Source organism: Phaethon lepturus, unplaced genomic scaffold (genome assembly GCF_000687285.1).
Source record: "Phaethon lepturus isolate BGI_N335 unplaced genomic scaffold, ASM68728v1 scaffold25818, whole genome shotgun sequence".
Lineage (NCBI taxonomy): Eukaryota > Metazoa > Chordata > Aves > Phaethontiformes > Phaethontidae > Phaethon > Phaethon lepturus.
The window spans coordinates 17,475-37,868 of NW_010560144.1; the positions used below are offsets into that span (position 1 = coordinate 17,475).

Genomic DNA, 20,394 nt, shown 5'->3' on the forward strand with positions numbered 1-20,394 from the left:
GCAGCCAGCACCTGAACAAACAGAGCTGTATCTGCGGCAGCCTGGGAATCTGCCAGGATTCCTCAGGGAAGGAGTGATTCAGAGCATCTGAGAAAAGTGGGGGCTGCTTCCATGCATCTTTGCTTCCTGCCCGGACAATAACCCATGCAGCCTTACTCTGAAAGGACAGTGGGGCTGTTCCCATAAGCAAATATAGCACTTGTTGTGTTTGGTTAAAAAAAATGTACATTCTTGTAATGGTACAAAATCTTGAGCCTTGTGGATTATCCTGGCAAGGCTGACGACATAGTCCAAAGTGTCAGACGGCTAGTGGGACTTTGCAGAGCAGTTGGGAAGCATGGGGGCTTGTGCATTTTGGACACTTCTCAGGGAATGCCTTTTGCATAGGGATGGTGTGCTCCAGATTTCCAGCATATCACCTGCACGTTCACCTCATCTTCTGCTGTAGGGATGGCTTTACTACGCCAAAGCGGACATTTCACAAGTTCCAGTATAGTAGAGAAATCTTTCTGGAATAAAAGCCTTTGGAAGTAAGAAAAAAATTTTGAGTAAAACGTTAAAATCATGCAAGAAGTTGTGCGTGGATAAATTGTACAAACTTTGAGTTAAAGCTGATGTCCAGGTCATAATGACCTTTTCTTTCCTTCTTTCTATATGTTAATAAGAAGCACTTGGGACAGATCTTCAGTTATTGATTGTAATAATGTGACCAGAACAAACAAACATTTCTGGTGATGCTGTAAACACAAACACATCTTCCATATTATCAGTTCCCCTTCATCCTTGTCAGGAAAATTGTTCAGGTATTGCATTCTGTTCTGAAACTGTGATTTTTAAAGTTTTTTTAATGTGTAGCGAGTAATGGGCTAAAATCAGATGGCAGATAATCTAAGGTGAGAGTTCAGGAACGCATGTCTTGAATCTTCTTTAGTGTTTCTAGGAAGATCAATACTAGATCTCCATCCTCTCTAAATTGAGGAGGAGGAGGGCAGGTTAATTCCAGGCATCGGCTAGTCACAGTACATGTGATCCGTCTCCTCTTATGGTGCCTTTGATCTCTGTCTCTCTCTGCATTTCCTGTCTCCCATACCAAACCTTGCCTCTCCTTCAGTAGCGAACCCCGTAACTCTTTCTAGGTCTTCTTGATTTCTTCAATACTTTCACAGTATGGAAATATTAAACAAACCCTGAATTTCTTAATCTCTCTGTTTCTAGCCTTGTGATCTCTCCCTCATATGCTAATTTTGAAAATGTGCTGGCATATTAATAAAAACCTACCCGAGGTGTGGAGCCTCTCTTTTGAAGCTTGATTTTATTTTTGATGCCTATAACAGGTGCTGGTTTAAGGGGTTTGCTGTATTTTTTTTCGTGAGCCTAGCCAGCTCTGTAAGCTGACACGACATGAAGGCCGAGCATGTGCCTTCTCCCTGCCTTTAGCCTCGCTTCACACCAAACATTTGTGCTGCAGACTCCCAGCAGCCAAGGCAGCTTTAATTCAAGCTTTGTCTAAACCAGAAGTTTTTGTGCTGATTGTATTTAAATCAGTCCAACCAAAGCCCCTCATACATTCCCATCTGAGGGTCTGCTTGCTTTGATTTTCCGCTGTCAGCTTTCTAATGGGCAGCTGCTGAGGGGAAGTGAATGTGGCTCCAACAACAAAGGAGTGCTTTTGCCCTGCTCTCTGCATCGATTTCACACAAGTAGTTTGAAGCCACAGTCTAAATTAAACTGATTAGTGTTCTCCAAAGGACAGGCTTGCTGCAAAGGGGAAGGTGAATTCTTCTCCTATTAGGTCTAGTGGAAAATGTTTCACAGCCTGTTTATCAAATAAATATTCACAAAGACGCTTCAAATGAGGAAACCCACCGGGATTAAAGTGTAACTTTACCTCTAAAATACAAGCTGAGATTCCTGGAAATGCTGCAAGCTTTTGACTTTGTGCCACCTGTTGTTTTCCTGCCACCCCCTTCGGCTCCCTCCTGACTTAGAGCAAACCCAAACACGCTTTGGCTTTGCTGGAACATTTTCCTTGTTTTTCTGTCTCGCAGCAGCCTGGAGGAGTGCAGAGAGTGCCTTTGCTTCCTGACATGGTCCTCATGGGCTTGGTTCAGCAAAATGCTGGCTGTGGTTAATCTAAATCTCCTGTAATCCTGAGGGGTCTGTTCAAGAGTGGTGCAAAGTGCGAGGACTAAGAGGTTGCGCTACCTTGGGGTGTTGACCCGAGGTGCAGGCGGGTTAAAGCGGTGGCGGCGGCTGGAGGGTGGCTTCTGCAGCTGGTGCTGACCTGAGGGCAAAGCAGTTCCTGAACAAGTGCTGCGTTTATGCAGCTCACTGTGTGAAAGTAATCCGTTGCTGACTTTGAGTTACCTTAGTTTGGCACTAAGATGCTACAGTTCAAGATCTGTGTTAGCTGCAAATGAGGTGGCTCTAGAAATGAAGTTGGGTATGAGCTGGGAAGTTCAACTGTTTCAGCCAAATCTTCCCATATTCCTGAGCAAACCCAAATGAACTTGGATGGGCTCCTTAAGTTCTTATGATTTCTTTTTCACTTGAGCCGCTTTCACTCCAAATCCTTAGCCCTCAGTGACGGCAGTCCTGCAGCATCTTAGTCCGGTAGTATGTTCCAGTACAGATGAGTAAAACAAAGGTAGAGAGGGGTTAAGAAACTTGCCCAAGGCAGATGAGTCAGTGCCAGAGTTGGGAATAGAAACTAAGAGACTTGGCTCCTGCTCCAGGTTCTAATTGCTCAATCTCGCACTGAAGCCCTGTCATCATATACTCTTGAGGTAACAGTGGCTGAAGTGAGCCTGTTTCCAGGCTGTGATACCTAAGGAGTTGGGGAGAGGAAAAGACACCTGGAGGCAAATTGGTTGTGGAAGCACGAATAATTTGTGTTTTAAAGCCTGGTTTCGGCAATTGGTACTAAAATCTGATCTGTCACCTTCAAAGCCAAGAAAGTGTAAACTAAGGAGCTAGTTGTGAGAAATCCAGCCCTTTTCCAGTCACTGCTAAAGAGGAGAGGCAAAGTCATAATGTCACTGTTCTTTTTTTTCCTGTAAACACCCGTGCAATGAGATTGGGAGCAAAGGCATGCAAGCTGAAAGGATCCAAGTATTAACAGGAAGGGTTAAATCCCATTTCAGCTCTTACTGAAAGAATGAAAGATAAAATGTAATCAAGCTAGTAAAAGGTTTGGACGATGTTGCATTCATATCATATGCTGTGTATAGGAAAAGTCAGCCGGGCTGGTTTTGTTTGAAGTGCAGCGCTTTGAGAGCGTGTAGTGCTTTGCAGCAACTGTCTGACATTCCCCAGCTGGGACTGGCTGGGGATGGTGTTTGGAGCTGAGAGTTACATTTGGAGTCAGCCCATGTTTGAAGGAGACATGTTTGAGGGAGAGAAAGCAGCCTGTTTTTTTTGTGTTTTTTTTTTTTTTTTCTTCTGTGTGAAATAATGAATCCATCTAATCTGCCAGCTGTAGCACATGAAAAGCAAGAGGATGGAAGTCACCTGGAAGCTGTGAGCATGGCTCAAACAAAATAGTTCTTTTCTGTCCTTTTCTTCCATTATCAATGTCTGTCTTCTGGGACAGGCTGGGAGATCTGGCAGGCTGGCATATTGGATATATGTTGAGCAACTAAAGCACAGAAATATTCATACTCCAGAAAAATAACATTGGCTTCTGAAGAGCACTTAATGTCCAAACTCTTTCTGTGCTCTCAGTCCCTTGCAGACCTAGCTGCCCTGCACAGGGATTGTGAGGTAATTTATAGATTCTTCAGGTTCGTTTGTACAAGCCTTCATTTCCTGTTAATTTACGGGCAGATTCATCTCGGCCGTCACAGCCTAGATGAGATCAGAGTTGAACTCACAGCCTCTGCTTCATCAGAGCTACGAAAAACAGGCTTGGGCTTTGCTTTCACTTATGTCCGTGTTGAAGAATGTTCCCCAGTCAGGGTCACACACATGTTTAAGGGACTCTTATTTTTGTAGAGGAAAAAGATTGACATTTTTGATCTTGCTGACTCTATGAATGGAGTCCTTGCAAAAGAAACTAGTCCTGGGGGAAAAGAAATCCCCCTTGCCCATGTGTTCAATTTATGGAGGTCTCAAAATTGTGGGTAAAGTGAGTTTTCCTGTATTTTAGCCTCACTGTAGTATAAATTCACTGGAGCTCTGTTCTCCTATGTACCATGGATGTGAAAATTTAGTCTTTATTCCTAGCTGTAAATGAATATTGGTCATTTGGATAGTAGCCATATTATTGCCTTTTATACAGTTTGTGGTTGCAGAGACCTGTGTGCCTGTAACCCATGGAATAACCAGTTCAGGCACATAAGTTAATGACTTTCCTTTGATTTTCCTGATGCCTTTTTGTGCCACGTTAGCAGTGCATTGCTATAGTGGTGTAAAATTTGTCCTTAATGATTTGTGAGCCTGCACTGAATTAATTAAGTAGCATTTAAACTCTTTAGTCAAAGCATCATTTCAGCAAATGTTTCCCCAGTGTAAGTGAGGATTGTATGCTGGCTGTTTAAGCGGTGAGTCTTCAGAAAGCAAATTGTTCCACGGACGCAGTTTTTACCCTCTTCCTGTTATAGACACCAGCAAATGTGGTGGTGAAACAATCTTGTTTTAATAACAGGAAGGGTAAACGAGCAGATCGCAGTGCAGGGAGCAAGTTCCTTCCACGTGCTATTGGTATTTTCTTTTGCGGGGAGAGGCTTTTTTTTTTTTTGAAAAGGGCTTGTCTGAACCCGTGGGAGAGCCTGAAATGGGGGTGAGGCTGGAGAAGACGGGCTCCTAAGCACCCAGCAACTTCAGTGCCTGAAAGGCTGTGGTTGGCTCATCCGTCAGTTTTTTGTTTCAAAGAGCTGATGCTTTGTCAGGAGAGCTGGGACGTCCTGGTTTGCCTTCAAGAGTGGTTCCACTGGCTGCTGTCTCCTCTACTGGTTACTCAGTGGGTAGCTGGCTGGATTAAGGCACAGTACTTGTCTGAACCCTCTCTGCTATCTCTTATTATTCAGCAAGTTCTCAAGTATCTGGTGAGCATCTCTGTTTGGAGCGCCTCACTTGCACCCTTGCCAGTAATAGCAGTGACTGGTCTAAATTCACATCAGGCATGTGCTCTACTTCTTGTGACTAATGCACAATGAATTTTTTTAATTGGTTACTGTTCTCTCTACTGATTCAGGCCAGAAAGGAGTCAGAGGAAAGGACTCAGGGGATTTTTAGTTAGACCTTGTTGAGTACAGATGAGATCTAGAGGTATTTAACTGTTTGATTGCTGCAGAAGCCCTGAGCACAGCTTGTAGTACCTTCTCTAAAGAAAAACATTAGATTGAATCCTTCAGGCTGGTACTGGTAAGGCAGCAAACGCAGGTGATCGTTACAGCCTCTGACCCTGCAGGCGCTGCTTGGACAGAGCACTGGCACTGCAGAGTTGTCCTAATTGCACAGTGGGACAAAAGTAGCAAAGATGAGGAAATGTTTGCAAGCCCTCTTACAGTATTTCTGTGCATTACAAATCATTGTAATGCAATCCAAAGCTGGGAGTTTTCAGAAGAATCCCGAGGAATTAAGGAAATAATGTTTTGTAACTTTTGCTGAGATCATATTTATTTACCTGTTTCCTGCTCTGAAAATCCCATCCTCTGTGTAAAACTTTGGCAGGTTGCTTAAACCATTGATCAGCACTCGCTGCCTACAGGATTAAAATCCAGCCCTGCAGCCCTTGCATTCTGGGAGTGCAGGCTTGTAGGAGACTGAGCCCAAATTACTGGAGGAAAGACTGATGAATGGAGTCAGTAGTTCTGTAGAAGGGAAAAACCAGAAAAAGCATCTGAAAGCTTGCAAATATCTGTGAGTTAGTCTCTTTAGCCATAGGCACAGCATAGGGATTAGGGATGATCTCTCTGGTGTGGGTTTCTCCGCAGACAGCTGTTGAAGAAACACCGTAAGTCTGAGTGTGTGAACTCAGGGGCCAGCCTGTGGGCCTGCTGCAGCCTCAGATATTCTTTCTGTTTTTTTTTTAAGATAACTAAATTGTCTCCGTTTCTCCTTCTGACTGTTTCAGGCATCACAACAGGATCCGCAGCATTGAAGCAAGTCAACTGAAGCCCTACGTTACCCTGGAAACGTTGGACCTGAGTTTCAATGACATCACGGAAATCCGAAACGGCTGCTTTCCGCAGGGACTTCACATAAAGGAGCTGTGAGTTTTTCTTGTTGGGAACAGCTTTTGTTGAGTTGCCACAGCAGAGAAAAGGGCCCCAAACCTTCTTTAAAGAAAGGAGGGGGAATTAACATACAAAGTATGGGATTATTCAAAAATTAGAAGGCAATACGTTGTCCCTACTGTCAAGTTATTTTTTGAGTTTTGTCTTTCTGGTTTCTGATGTAAAGAGCACAGATTATTATTAATTGTGTTGCATGGGAATGTTGCAACAGAGAAAAGGTATCCTGCATCCTTCAGGTATGGGTGTCTTTACAGCTGGAGACCTAGCAGCCAGAAGAACACTGTATGTCTGTTGCCCAGTGGGAAGTGTATATGCTGTTCCTCAGATCAGCTCATGTGCATCTGGGAGAGGGAAGGGAGAATGACTATTTAATCATTAAAATGGCTACTGAATGTTAAGAACAGAAATCTCTAATTGGTTGTCTGAAGAAAACTGGAGGTTAAGCAGAGTAACACCCACCCAACAGAGATGTTTTCCTATTCAGGGAAACATAAATATTTTTTGGGTACCTTTGAATAGATGCGCACAGATAATCTGCTTGCATTAAAGTTTGCACCAAAGTTTTTGCCCCTGGTTCTAAGAGGATATAAGAGGGGGGTGGTGTGACTGACATTTGCTTGTTACCCTGTAAAAACAGCCTCTGTGGCTAATACTAGGGTCTGGGTAAGAAAGAGCCCTGGGACAGATGCTCTGAGGGAAAAATGGGGAATTAATAGAGTCATCCTGCACTGGAATATTCTCCAGTTTCTGGCTTCCACTCCTGATTGCCTTGCTGAAGTAGGAGGGTATCAAGGAGCTCTTGGGAAGCACACAGCGCTTCTCCACGTTTGTCGCATGGCTCTGGGAAGGGCACTGTTCTCTTTGTGCAGCCAAAGATCCAATTGATCTGAAGCCACTTCTGTAATTTCACCAGCCTGTCTGGAGACCAACCAAATGCTGCTAAAAGATTTCTGACAGAACTGTTCATATTTCTGCTGTGATTTATTGCAGCTACCTGGGGAGCAACAGAATCAGCACTCTGGAGCCTGGTGCTTTTGATAGTCTGTCACGGTCCCTGCTAACACTTCGTCTGAGTAAAAACAGAATCACTCAGCTTCCTGTCAAGGCGTTCAGGCTACCCAGGCTAACACAACTGTGAGTAGAAATGTGCACTTTAATTAAGCTCAGCTACACTTTATGGAGACAAAATGTCCCTGAGGATAAAGACACCAAATGTCACCCTTCCTCACCTGCTATCTATAAAACTTGGAATACACTATGCAGTAGTCCTCTGCCAGCACCTACTAAAACATGTTGGGAGAGGGTCCTTTTTCTCTTGTAGTTACTGGCTTTTCAGGCTATTCTTTTATCAGGCGGGAAGGGAGGGATGCTGCAGTAGACGTCAGCATCTTGCGTACTTGACAGCGTAAGACAACTCCATTCCCTGAAAAGCTGCTGGTATTTGTGGCGCAAGAGAGGTTTGGAAGATACTTCTATTGTGAGTGAATAACAGCCTCCATGTTAGTTTTTTAAGACCACACAGGTATCTTTATGTGGCAATAAAAAAGTTATAACGGAAAGTTGTTAAACTGTGCGGTGATACTTGGGCGGAGAAAACAGCACTCTAGATGGGTTAACACACACAACGTTGTCATGCCTGCAGTCTGTATGGCAGGAGCTGTGTGTGTCTATATGCAGGACACATAGACATCAGCTATAAATATGCTTTATGTGTGAAGTAGTAGCACTAATGGTTTAGCTTTTCCTTTCTGCTGCTGTTGGAGAAGTGGGCGTAGCCTGAGGCCTGTTGCAATCTTTCCATCAAATTTGATAGGCAAAAGATCGACCTCTGTCTGTTAACATAAAGTCCACAAAAGCTGTTGGAACTCACACCTCTAAATGACAGCCTCTTGACTGAGAGACAAATCCTAAAGCCAGGATGTGTCTAAGGAATGCGTGTGCATTTGCGCTTGCATACATGTAAGATTTATAGCCAATTTGGGATTGAACAGTGTGACACAATAGCATATGCATCTTAAAAGTCTGTTTCCTCTCAGCTGGAAGTTGCTGTCTGTTGACCGAGAGCTGTCACAACACCCGTGTGTTCATCTGCATCATGTGCAAAACTGTGATAAAAACGAGGGTCAACTCAGTCTGTTAGGAACACAGTTTTCACTGAAAGTTGGTGTAACTGGTACTCTGAAAGACAGTCTCACAACTGGTTGTTTAACCCTATAGATAAACATGAATGAATTGCAAGTGACACAGGATTGATGTTGTAGAATTTGTGTACAGTTCTTTTTCTGGCAAAGCATAGTTCACTAATAGCCTAGGAAGTGCAGTAAGGCAAGAGTCTTCAGGCCTGCAGATTTTTTAATGGCTTACTTGACTTTATTTTCACTGAACTTTAGTGCAAGTTCAACATTGTTTTTTTTAGGCAGTTAAACGTAATTTAAAGTTTCTATGGCTTCCTCATCTTTTCCAAAACACGTTCTGATGTTGTAACCATGACCGTTTTCTTCAACACAGATGCTGAATAGGGAACTACCCTTAGATTAGTCTTGTGTGTGCAGAAAGGTATCCACTTTAAAAGCTCTTTCTTCAGCTTTAGCGCATTGCATTGATGAAATTTTCCACTGACTTCATGAAACTGTGTTTTCACCTGATATGTCTGGGTCTAGCAATCCATAAGACTGTTTGAGATGGGTTGGTAAAGTGTGCTGTGATGATGTTCATGTTGCTATTCAGATACAAAGGTTTTCCCAAAATTTAGGGGTCCCTCCACACCCAGGGGGAGGAAAAAAAAAGGACATTTAATGAACCAGGTTGGAGATTTTTATATACACAAAATACTAAGACTGCCTTGTTATTGGAAGCAACTTGTTTAACTCCTTATTAGTTTCTTATAATAGGAAAAAATGTGAAATTTGTCAGGGGAACTGGAAGCTTTCCTTTCAAACTTAGCCATAAATTTTCCTCTTGGGCTCACAGTTCTTATGGCACCAGCTTGTTTCAGAGCACAGTTTTACTGGCCTGTTACAATTCCTGTAAAAACAATGGATTGTAAGGGAAATAGTGCTGATGTTTAATTGTATTGGTTCAAATGGTGTCTCTGCTTGAGATAAGATGACGTTTGAGAATTGATGAAAAGGATAAATGGCTTACAAGAAACGCAGAGAGAGGAGGGATGAAGAGGAATTGCTGCACTGTCTCTGTTATTTCTCTGTAGTGAAGGTCTGTCCCAGGGTGAGTTTGTTTAAGCGATCACACCCAGCTGACTTCCCTGGCTAACTCTGGGATTGAAAGTTTCCGGTGCGCTTCTGCTCTCTCCTGGGAACCGTTGACAGAGGAGTTGTTGGCATTGCTGTCCCCATTGTGTGCTGCACAGATGATTTCGTGAGAAAGGACTGGGATTTAATATACTTGTATGGCCTTGGTGATTTTAGGGAGCTGAACCGGAATCGCATCCGCCTGATTGAAGGCCTGACGTTCCAGGGACTGGACAGCTTGGAAGTTCTGAAACTCCAGCGCAACAACATAAGCAAATTGACTGATGGGGCTTTCTGGGGTCTGGCCAAGATGCAAGTTCTGTAAGTTGGAGAGATGGGCTCGTTTCACTTAAACAGCCTAGACTTCACCTGCTATCACATCCTTCCCTGCATTTTAGCAAGGACTCCTGTCAGAGACCTCTGGGCACCTGTGCCAGTCCTCATGCTTCTTTCTATGTCCTGCATGCACAGAGCTCTGCCATGCTACAGCAGCTTCTGTTTAGTCGACCCACAGTTTACTAAAGCTCATTGCTTTACCAGGTATTCAATAAAAAAATCCTGTTTTTCAAGCTGTGGCAGTATTCCTTTGAAAGTTTGACAATTTGAACATTTAGTAAGATCTCAACTGGTCTTTAAACAAAAGTTCATCTGGCTTTTGCAAATTTGTTTTGACTGATACATGGAAACTCTGTGATGCAGACCTGATTATTCTGCCTCTTGGAATACCTAGAAACCAAGCTGGCCTATCTCAGTGATGCGCTCTTTCCATACGAGAGAACACATTGAATAGTCATTGCAGAGAAATGTGTGAAACTTCCAACATGATAGGCTTTCAAGTGTGTTTGCAAGGTCACAAGTGATTAAGGCAGCGTGTTTCTGGGTGCTCCTGTCACACAACTGAGACTCCGCAAATACAAACTTGAATGGGATGCTTTGAGCCCAGTTTACTTGCAGTGGAGTACTGTACCTCTGCAGTCACAGCTCATTCTGGGCATTTCCTTTGTGCTGTCCTTGAATTTCTATCCTTCACTTGCACAAGAAATGCCCACACATGCACGTATCCGCATGGGTATGTAGAAAGGTGTGTTGGAATGGCTAAAATCCCAATCCTTGTTGGAAATTCTTCAGCACTTGACCAGTGCTGCTTATCTGTCAATTCCTTCTGATTTTTCTCCACAGCCACCTGGAGTATAACAGCCTGACAGAAGTAAACAGTGGCTCTCTCTATGGCCTTTCATCTCTGCACCAGCTTCACCTCAGCAACAACTCCATATCCCGCATCAACCCTGACGGCTGGAGCTTCTGTCAGAAGCTGCATGAGCTGTAAGTTGGTTTCTATTGTGGATGGTTGGGCAGGGTTTGATGCTTAATGTAACATCGGCAGGAAAGGGGAGTAAGGATTTTTCCCAATTGCATGGCTTACAGCTCTGTATCAACCTGTAGAGATGCAGGAGCTGCAGCCTCTCTTGTTATTCATGATGGTTATGACCTTCAGAGCACCTGATTAAAACACATTTGCACCAGACACATCCTCTCTGATGCCTGTGTTGAAGCTTTATTGCAGCCTGGGTTCAGATGGGATGGGTAAGTCCCATCTGCATCTTGCAGAGCTAATGTCAGAACTCTTTTAGGGAGAGCTATCCTTGTCTTTTCTACCTGACACTGTCTTTGCAAACCCCAAAGGCTTAGATGGGAGTTTACATGTCATGCCGAGTCCTTTATTTGTCAGGTATGGATTGGGATCTCTTGCCAACAAGTAGTGCTAGCGGTGAGCTGTCCTGGCTTAGAGGCAATTCTGTGCAGTAACTGCAGAAACCCAGGGCAGGACTTGGCTCTGGTGCAGAATGGGGTAGATTTGGAAAATGCCTGGTGGTGTGAGGTGGTAGGAGCCACTGTGGTGTGCTTGGCCTGAGAAACAGGATTGTGCTAGAGTGAGAGGCCAGAGACGACATTAGCTGAGATTCGAAAGATGATTGTGTGGGTGTTAGCACACATCTCAGCAAAATATTACAAGCTCTTGCAGGTGTTGCCTTTAGGGTAAGGCTGCTGCAGGGAGCTATCAGATACTCCTAACTGAAACTCCCACAGCCAAAGAGTACTTGTAGGAGAGGTCTGCTCTGAAATTGAAGGGTGAGGAAAGGAAGCACTAAATACATCTAGACTGCCTCTATGCCCTTCTTTGAATGTGTACGTTTCATTCCTTATTAAAGATCCATGATCACCTCCCCTGTTGCTAAATCTACTGGGTTTCAGTTATCAGAAAACACTGTCTCTGGTTGTACAGGGAATGAATTTGAAAGTCCTTGACTCAAGAAAGAGATGTGCCCAGACCCCTGCTTATATGTGGTCATCTGAAGGATGAGTTTTCTCTCCTTCAGTTGCTGGGAGAAAACGTGACCCCAGGGCTCTGATCTGATGTAAAAGCTAACAAGGAAAGAGAGCTCTTGCCTTGTTACGGGCATGAGAAAGGGCTGATTGCGTTCACCAGTCAGGTGCTAGAGCATCAGCATCATGGAAAAATCCACAGTGGCAGCACAGGATTTCATCAGAAGTAAATGGTGACTTAGCTGCTGGGTGTTTCTTTTTGCTTTTTACCTATAGTTTGGTCAGTGGGAGTGAAATGTGTTAGATGTACCTGGTCCAGAACTGGCTGGCAGCAGGAGCCCCAGCTGCACAACACGTTTCTGGTTAACCCCTTTATGTATCAATTCTGACATGCTGCTTTGCGTGCTGCTCACTCATTTCTTGCCAGGCCAAAAGGGCTGTGAAGACAAAACATTTCCACTTGTTCATTCCAGTGATTTCTCACTGGTAGAGAGAGATGAGAAGGTAGGGGAAGCAGCAGCGACCTGCTGACTTATCTCAACTCAGATAACCCAGATTGCTGAGGAGAGGAACACGCTTTTCAAATTGCCTGTCCCATTGGCAGGAATCGGAGCCCTTACATGTTGAAGAAAGCCACTGCCAGGTGCCTTAGCTCCTGAAACCTTCCATCTGGTTGCAGCTACTGAGGGACTGCTGTGGTCCGTCCATCTTGAGGTGATGTCAGGACGAACAGAGGGGAACATGCCTTCACTAGTTGTGGCAGGACCAATTCTGTGTAGAATCAAAAGGAACTATTTTTTTTTTTCTCAGACAGGTTTAGGATTACTTCTGAACTTTTTTTTTTAAAGCCAAATTCTTTAATCGCAGGTGAGGACATAATTTTGACCAGATGCCAATTCTTCATAACTAACACTACAACTTCTTTAGGAATGAAAGTATGTTGTCCCATACCTTCTTCAAACTCATTAATCTTTGCTGAATTTTTTCCAAAGCTTGCCCTCTGCCCACTCACACAGCTAAAAGATAGACAACTCGTTTGCCAAGTAAATGACACTCTCAGTATTTCAGAGTATGTGTCTGTTTTGATTTAGATTTTGGCTTTGCAGTGACTTCCATGCAAGCCCTAGACGCATTTTTAAGCAGACTCATTAACAGGCAGTACTAGAAGAGGAATTTGGAGGTTTGGAACTCAGTGAGAATTTTTTTCTCGTTGTCTGTAAATGAAGGATTTTGGTGCTTGTTCAAAGCTGCATAACTCCACTTCTCTTTGAAAAGTTTAGCAGCCCAAACCCTCACATCTTTTGAAGTGACTTGTGTTCCCAAATCACTAAGGTATTTTTGAAAATCCTATGCAACTTCCCTTTGTAAGAGACTATCTTGAGAAAATGTGAGTAGCAGCATGTACCTGTACATGTCAGTGGGGTATAAAAAGTCCTGCAGGGCTTACCCAGCTGCAGTGACAACCAGAGATCTGGAGGAATATACTTGCAGTGGGGAGCTGTGGGTGGGTTGCATGTTGTGTGAGGTGTTGCAGTGCTTTGTAGCTCCCTATGTCCTGCCCTCAGTGTCAAATCTCAGAAGCCTCATCTGCACCTTGGCTGGGAGAGAAAAACAGCTTTCTCCTACCAGCTTCCAAACTGCAACAGGAGTAGCACTTAAAAAAAATCTCCAAAACCAGAGATAATACGGGCAAGGGGAAGAGATGGATGGAAAACTAGGGAAAAAATAGTCCTCCAGCATTGGTTACTTGTAAGTGAAGAAGATTTCAAGCATACTGTACACTCCTTGACAAAGGGGAGCGGGAGGGAAGGCGGCTGGTTTACAACAGATACCTCCTTCCTGTGCATGAAAGGAAGCATTCAATTGCCTTGTGGTGAAATGCTTTTGGCTCTCAACTGGGGTGGAGCAGGCTGTGAAGACACCCACACCCAGACGCCTGGGGCTTGCTGTGCACAAGTGCTGAACGATAAGGCACCTCCTGAATACAGAATTCTGGACCCTGCCAAGAGCGCGTGTGAACTTCAAAATCTGTCTCTTCGACGTCACTCTCCACCTCGCAGGGCGTGGGGAGGGAGGGGACTGCTTTTTCCTGTAAGCTGCAGAGGGAGTCCAAATGGGAGTGAGGGTTGAACACAACCAGGACTGATACCTGAGTGTTACCTATATATCTGCAGACTGAGGAAGGGTGGTGCTCCCAGGCCCTAACCTAGCCATACAGGCCGTGGAGCAAAAATAGCTTCTTCCACCATAACTGACAGCGTATGGTATATTAGTTTATGGCTCTCACTGACTTCTGGAGGAGCCTCTCTCTGTTGCCTGTACAGAAGAATTCCCTGTAACTGGGTACCAAATGCCTCCTGCTCCCTTATGGTCATCCAGGCTGCCCTGTGGGTATCTTGTGGGAATATTTGCAGACTGCAGTCTTATTTCCTAATCAAGCTGTTATGTATCCACCCAGTACACATCACCTCTCATAAGGTGGTTGTGGGAGGCAGGCAGTGGTTGGCACAGAAGAGTTTGGAAAATACTGGTTGGATTGACAAGGGCTGTTGGTTTTTTTTTTTTTTCCCCCCTCAGAATACTCTCTTACAACAACCTAACCAGGCTGGATGAGGGAAGCTTGGCAGACCTTGGGGGACTGCATGTACTACGACTGAGCCACAATTCCATCAATCATATTGCAGAAGGTGCCTTCAAGGGACTCAAAAACCTACGTGTCCTGTAAGTTGCCCCCAGCTTTTGTCAGCTAACACCTGTCCTTTCCTCCAGGGTTTGTGTTTTGTCAGACTGCTTTGCAGTTGCTTTGGGTGCCTGCGTCCTCAGCGTCAAACTCTCCTACACGTTGCTCAGTTGTCTTCAGCAGCTGTTGTGTTTACCGCACTATTCAACTTCAGTGAACTTGTATTTTTAAGAGTAGTTAGGAGAATTGCAGTTGGACTGCTCAGTGTTGTAGGGTGCTTTCAGAGTAGAAGGCTCCAGAGTAAAATTACAGGAACATAGGACAGGATCCTCAATCTAGCCCAGCTGAGCAAAAGTCCTTGAGGTTTCAGTCCTTCAGCTAATAGCAGAATTTCCCTTGCCATTGTATTGACTTTAATTGAAATTCTTACAAAAGGACAGTTTCTGTTGGGTCATTCTGCACTCAGGAGGAAGAGGAAATGGTTCCGTCCAGTGACAACACTAGAAATTTGAATATGCTTTTAAATGTGCTATCAAGCATTTTTGCATGCTGCTACTTTTGTTTTTGTTTGTTTTTAACTTGAATAATAAATATAAAATCCTGGGATAAGATGGTGTTGAGAAGAAAATAACAATGGCAAAACAAAGAAATTCAGAGGCTGGGCTTGGGATCTGATTATACCACAAGTATAACACCACACGAAGCTTCACCTGTCTTGGGTCCAACCATGGGAGCAGGAAGCTGCTAACAGCTATCATGAGGGTAACCAGAAGTCTTTCTCTGTAATACAGAATTGGGCTTAGTTGGATCATGAAATGTTCTGTTGCTCTGAATTTCGTGGTAACCTCTGAACGACAAAAAAGTTGCCATGCTATCAAGAGAAAAGTTTCATGTGCCCTAACACTGAATTGCAAAGTGATCCATCCAGTGGTGGCTATGGCCGTTTACCAGAGACTTTTTTTTTTAAAGGCACTGACACAATCTGGAAATGTCACACTGGGAATGAGCTTACCATCTAGAAGATAGCAGCTTCTAGATAGAGCTAATAGAGGCCATTGGACATATCAATTTGACCTCCTCTGGGATGCCAGCAGTAGAATTGCACCACTATATACTGTTAAGCCCAAGAGCTGCATTAGATTGAGGTACATCTAGGCTTGCCTGTAGAAACATCAGAAGATGGGGAATCCAGTTCTTTTAATTGTCCGTTCCTGCAGCTGTGTTGCCTCTGTCTCTGTTACTTGTATCTGCAGAGCTGCTGGCTGCTCTCTTCTTTTTCCAGAGGCTCAGCACCTTCATCTGACACACCACAAAGTTCCCACAGCCTGTGTTATAGCACCTTCCAAGCTCCCAGGCTGGTTGAGTTCAGCAGGCTTATTTAAGTCTTCCTTCAAAAGAAAAAAACCACACTTTGATACTTTTATTCCTCTTCAGAAGCCCATTGTGGCCTGAATAATTAGAAGGAAATGGGAACAGAAAGGTCTCCCCTCCTTACAGTACTTTTTGCATCTTACTTTTTCCTTTATTGAAGTTCACTGTGAAAGAGGTGACTGGAAAGCAAGTTTGGGTTTTGTTTGCCTTTTTTCCTTTTTTTAAACTTAAGCCAAAGTCTTTCAGCCACTGGGCATTCAGAAGGGGACCTCTCTGAGGCAGCTGTCAAGACCGGAACTAAAGGTTTCCAAAGAAAAATGGGAGAGGACGGGGAGCTGGTAGTTCTCTTTGCTCTGTAGCGAATCTGGAGCCTCTTTTATGTCTAGGGCCGAGGCAGGGGGGAGGAGAGGGAGTGTGTGAGCAAGCTCTAATTTAATAAAGAGAAAGGCCTATTGGGTCCTGCACCTGGTGAAAAAGACCCGAGCATGCTTTAATTATGGCCTATTGTTGGGGAGCCTTTGGTGGGTGTGAAACTGCTGAAATGTGGAGCTATTCAAATAGAGGTCAGGCCCAGAGACCTCTGAGCACAATGATTAACAAGGCTGCGAGCATTCAAGCTCAGCCAGCCAGAAAGAATAGGAAATTGGCAACAGGGGCTGGGAGAGGAGTTTGAATACAAAAAGAGCTAGGCCAAAATACCCCACTCTTTTTTCCCCTCTCTATTTTCACTCATTTGTTAAAAAGGTTTTTATTCCTCCTTTCTAACACTAAACCTTTGAGTTGCCTCTGGATGAACAAGGCATACCATTTTCTTTTCCTTTTTCAAGAAAACACAATGTGTGGCAGTCAATTAATAAAAATGTGTGTCACAGAGCTCCTACAGGCTGTTCCCACTTGTCTGTCTCTGCCATGGGAAAGGGTTTGCTGGTCCAAAGACTGGTAGCCTGTGGTGGAACTGAAGAAGAGAAGTGTCTGAGAAGGGATTTGCCTTTAAAAAACAAACAGAACAATGGACATTGGCTTGGCAACCATAGGGGAAGTGTAGCTCCAGGAGGATATATTTGCTCCTGCTCCACTCAGATAGTGCTGAATATGTCAGCACATCAAAGCATCTCTCCTGGACTTGTCTCTTACGCCACCACAGCATTATGTGTGCCCACGCCCCATGGGGATGTTGAGTTTTTATGCATCCCTTTGGCATAGACCTACCCGCAGATCACCGTGACATCCACAATGATGCTGGCCAGGGCTCCCCAGGGACATGAGATTCAGGTCTCATGCTGAAGCCAGCTGAGGAACAGGACTTGTGGCTTTTGACCATCTTTAGTTCACACACCAAAGCCAAGAAACAACCGAAGACTGCAGCCAGCTTAAGTACTGAGAGCAAAAGCCTCAGCCCCATCTTGGCTGAGGAAAACCATGCCAATATTGAAACTGTGGTTTTTTTACATTTCTGTTCTTTTGGGTTATTGTGTATTTGTGCCGCATAGCCCAAAAGCCACACTGTGATGCCTGTGTCTGGCATGTTGCAAAATGCAGGGGGCTTTGTTTTGGAAATATTTTTCTTTTTTTGTCTTTACATATTTAAACTGTAAATGTTCTGATAACAATCTTCAAGAGGTGCGAAAGGAGTACCTGAGGGTTAGGGGGGTTATCTGGATGGTTTAGTTTGCTTTTTTGTTGGTTTTTGCTAGGTTTTAAATCAGAGTGATGTAACAAAACTAACAAAGCCTATTTATTTTTTTCTTTCTTTTTATTTAACATTAGAAATGATGAATTTCTGTCTGTGTTGGTGGGTATTCATTGCTAGCTGGAATTAAAGCTAGGAGGGAAGGTTTTTTAAACAGACTGTTTAAACAGCTTTTGTGGATCTCTCTGTTTGTTCTGTGTGCTTATTTTTCTTCAGACCTCTTTGACTTTTGTAATTGATGGTCAATTTGAAAGCCAAAAGAAGTTAACTCTGAAAAAGGAATTCTTATTCTTTTTTTTTTTTTTAAAGTGGTTATACAGAGAGTTAGGCTTGTGTAGTGATGATAGTACTTTCCTTTGTTGAGCTTTCAAGTTCATTGCCAGAAAAAAATGCAGCTTCATAGAAATTACACCAAATCATCTTCTGAAGATATAGCTATAGAAAAATAGATGTAGCTTCATTTAAGGACAGCTGTTTCTTACAGTTTAGTTTTGGGACTTTATCCTCCTTTTGTTTGGAGGCACAGAATTAGAAAAGGATTGAAACTAACCTGTTTATCTCAGAAATGGAAGGTTTCAGCTACTAAAAAGCCAGGGCTCTTTTTGGAGTGCATCATCTCAGCATGGGCCAGTGCAGGAAAAGTGATTAGTGCTGCTCTGCTGTGGGACTCGGCTTTTTCTGATAACTGACAGGAGAAAATGGGAAGCTCTTCTTGTGGCATTCTCAAACTTTCTTCTGTTTGTTTTTAATGATGAGCCTAGGACTAAGACACTGATGATGAGCTCTCTTGTCCTCTCCCTAGGGAACTGGACCACAACGACATCTCAGGCACAATAGAAGATACCAATGGAGCTTTTACGGGCCTAGAAAACTTAAGCAAGCTGTGAGTATCCCTGGGTTTGAAGTTCTGCAAAGCAGTTGTGTTGTGTGCCTGTGTCGGGGTGGGTGTCTCTGACACAGCCTTCCTCCCTTTGGAACAAGATAAAAATCAACTGAAAATCTGAGATGTAGTAGTTTTGCAGGCTCACTGCAAGAGTGCAAATGTGGTTATCGAGCACTTGTGTTTCTAGGCAGATCTGAGGCAATTGCAGTCCTTTTAAAGCGATGAACAGACAGTGCCACATACTGTAGTTCAGAGATACAGGAGAGGGAAACTTGTTTTAATCTGTAAGATTCAGCACAACTGTTCTTTGCTTCCAAAAGCAAACAGCAACAAAAAAGACTCCTTGCAATCTTCAGCGAAGCACTGATTGATGCAGCAAATAACAATAAACAGAAGAGAAGAATCACCCCATTTCCTGTTACAACAGAGGATTGAAACAGGATTTGTTTCTGTGGGATACTCTGTCTGAGAATGATCTTTCGGGCTTGCTTCCATGTGCAGCGACAATAAAAGGCACCATGGGGCATGGGCTCTTAAAGAGATAAAAAGAAACCTGAGGCAAGCATGCGCCTTGCAAATGTTTATAGCTTGCTTGGCCTTTGCAAGTATTTTCACATTGCTCCGTGCTTGTTCGTATTCCATTTGAAATCAGCTATATAAATCAGCCCTGTCAGAGAAGTCTCTGATGGCTTGTGACAAATCAAGAGTCTTTCTAATCATTACCTCTTGCCTTTGTTTAAGTTCTCAGCACCCCCCATCACGCTGTCTCTGATGCTGAGATGGCACAGCCAGAGGTGCAGTAAAAGTACCTCGATGGATAGCAGATGGCTAGAATGAATCCTGGCAGGCGGTATATTGTCACGATCTCATTAGAGACTCCTTGGGGAGTGGGAAGAGCCATGGCAGGATTTGTGGGGATGTAATGCTTAGAAGGAGAAGAAAAATTTTGAAGTCAGAGACGTAGAAGGCATTTGATCATTGTTGAGGGGAGTCACTCTATCCAAGAAGAGGGGAACCAAGTTGTAGCTGGGAGTAAAGTGAGGCAGAAGGCAGAGAAGGGCTTAAGGACTGGGGGAGTCATGCAGGGAGATAGAAGAAGTGTGAGAGAGAGAGGGGCCAGTAGGAATCACTGTGCATGTGGAGTCGGGAAATCTTCCCACGAGTGGCTAGAGAAAAGGCAGAGGAGTAGATGTGGTGGGTGGGAGGGTCCTTGGCTGCTGTTGCTCAAGTTTTTTATTTGCCTGAAGAAACCAGTGAAACCATGTGAGCAGCTAGAAGGGTAGCAGGAACAGAGGCTTTGTCAGAGGGATTTGCAGGCTGTAGGATTGTGAGACTGTAGTGCTGCTTTGACAAGGGAGAGAAGGTGGAGGAAAGGAGCGGAGAGAGTGAGCTGTCCTGGTTGGATGTCCACCGTAGTCCGTCCCTCCAACATGGCCACTGGCATGGGAGCAAAAGTGGCGGTCTCAAGTGATTGGGATATGTTAGAAATGCTGAGTGCAGATAACAGGAGAGAGGTGAAAAAGCCAGAGGAGACAGCATTGAGGGGAAGAGTTCAGCGAAAGGTTTGACTCGGCAACCAGGAGAAATGAGCACTGATGAGTTGCGCGGGGGTCAGGCAGAGGCCAGGAGGTACTGCAGGGAGCAGGAGGAGGAAGGAAGGGAGCAAGAGGCAGCCTGCGGGGCTGTGCAGGTTGTGTGTGTGGAACTCTGGGCAGAGCAGCTATCGCTCCCCTGTGAAATAGCCATGGCCTGATCTGCCATTTATCATCCAGCACAAGGAACTGCTTCGAAAGGTGTCCGGTTCTGTCTGCCGTTAGCAAAGGATGCAACAGGGGCTTGTGCAAGTCTGAAGAAGCTGGGTTTGCATCTTTTTTCATTGCACATGGACTTGGGCCAGTTCTGGGTCTTGTTGAACGCAAGGAAGGACATGTGCCCATGGTTTGGGGGGGGGGGGGGGG

The 20,394-nt window shown here is 44.3% G+C and overlaps 1 protein-coding gene across 1 annotated transcript in view; it reads left to right on the forward strand.

Moving 5' to 3' along the window:
- LRIG1 (leucine-rich repeats and immunoglobulin-like domains 1) overlaps positions 1-20,394 on the forward strand; it is a 48,745-nt gene that overhangs the window by 13,476 nt on the left and 14,875 nt on the right. Inside the window, exons 3-8 of the mRNA XM_010293593.1 lie at positions 6,077-6,214; positions 7,230-7,373; positions 9,665-9,808; positions 10,667-10,810; positions 14,390-14,533; positions 18,356-18,436. Coding sequence (XP_010291895.1) covers positions 6,077-6,214; positions 7,230-7,373; positions 9,665-9,808; positions 10,667-10,810; positions 14,390-14,533; positions 18,356-18,436 — 795 coding nt within the window. The remainder of the gene's footprint in view (positions 1-6,076; positions 6,215-7,229; positions 7,374-9,664; positions 9,809-10,666; positions 10,811-14,389; positions 14,534-18,355; positions 18,437-20,394) is intronic.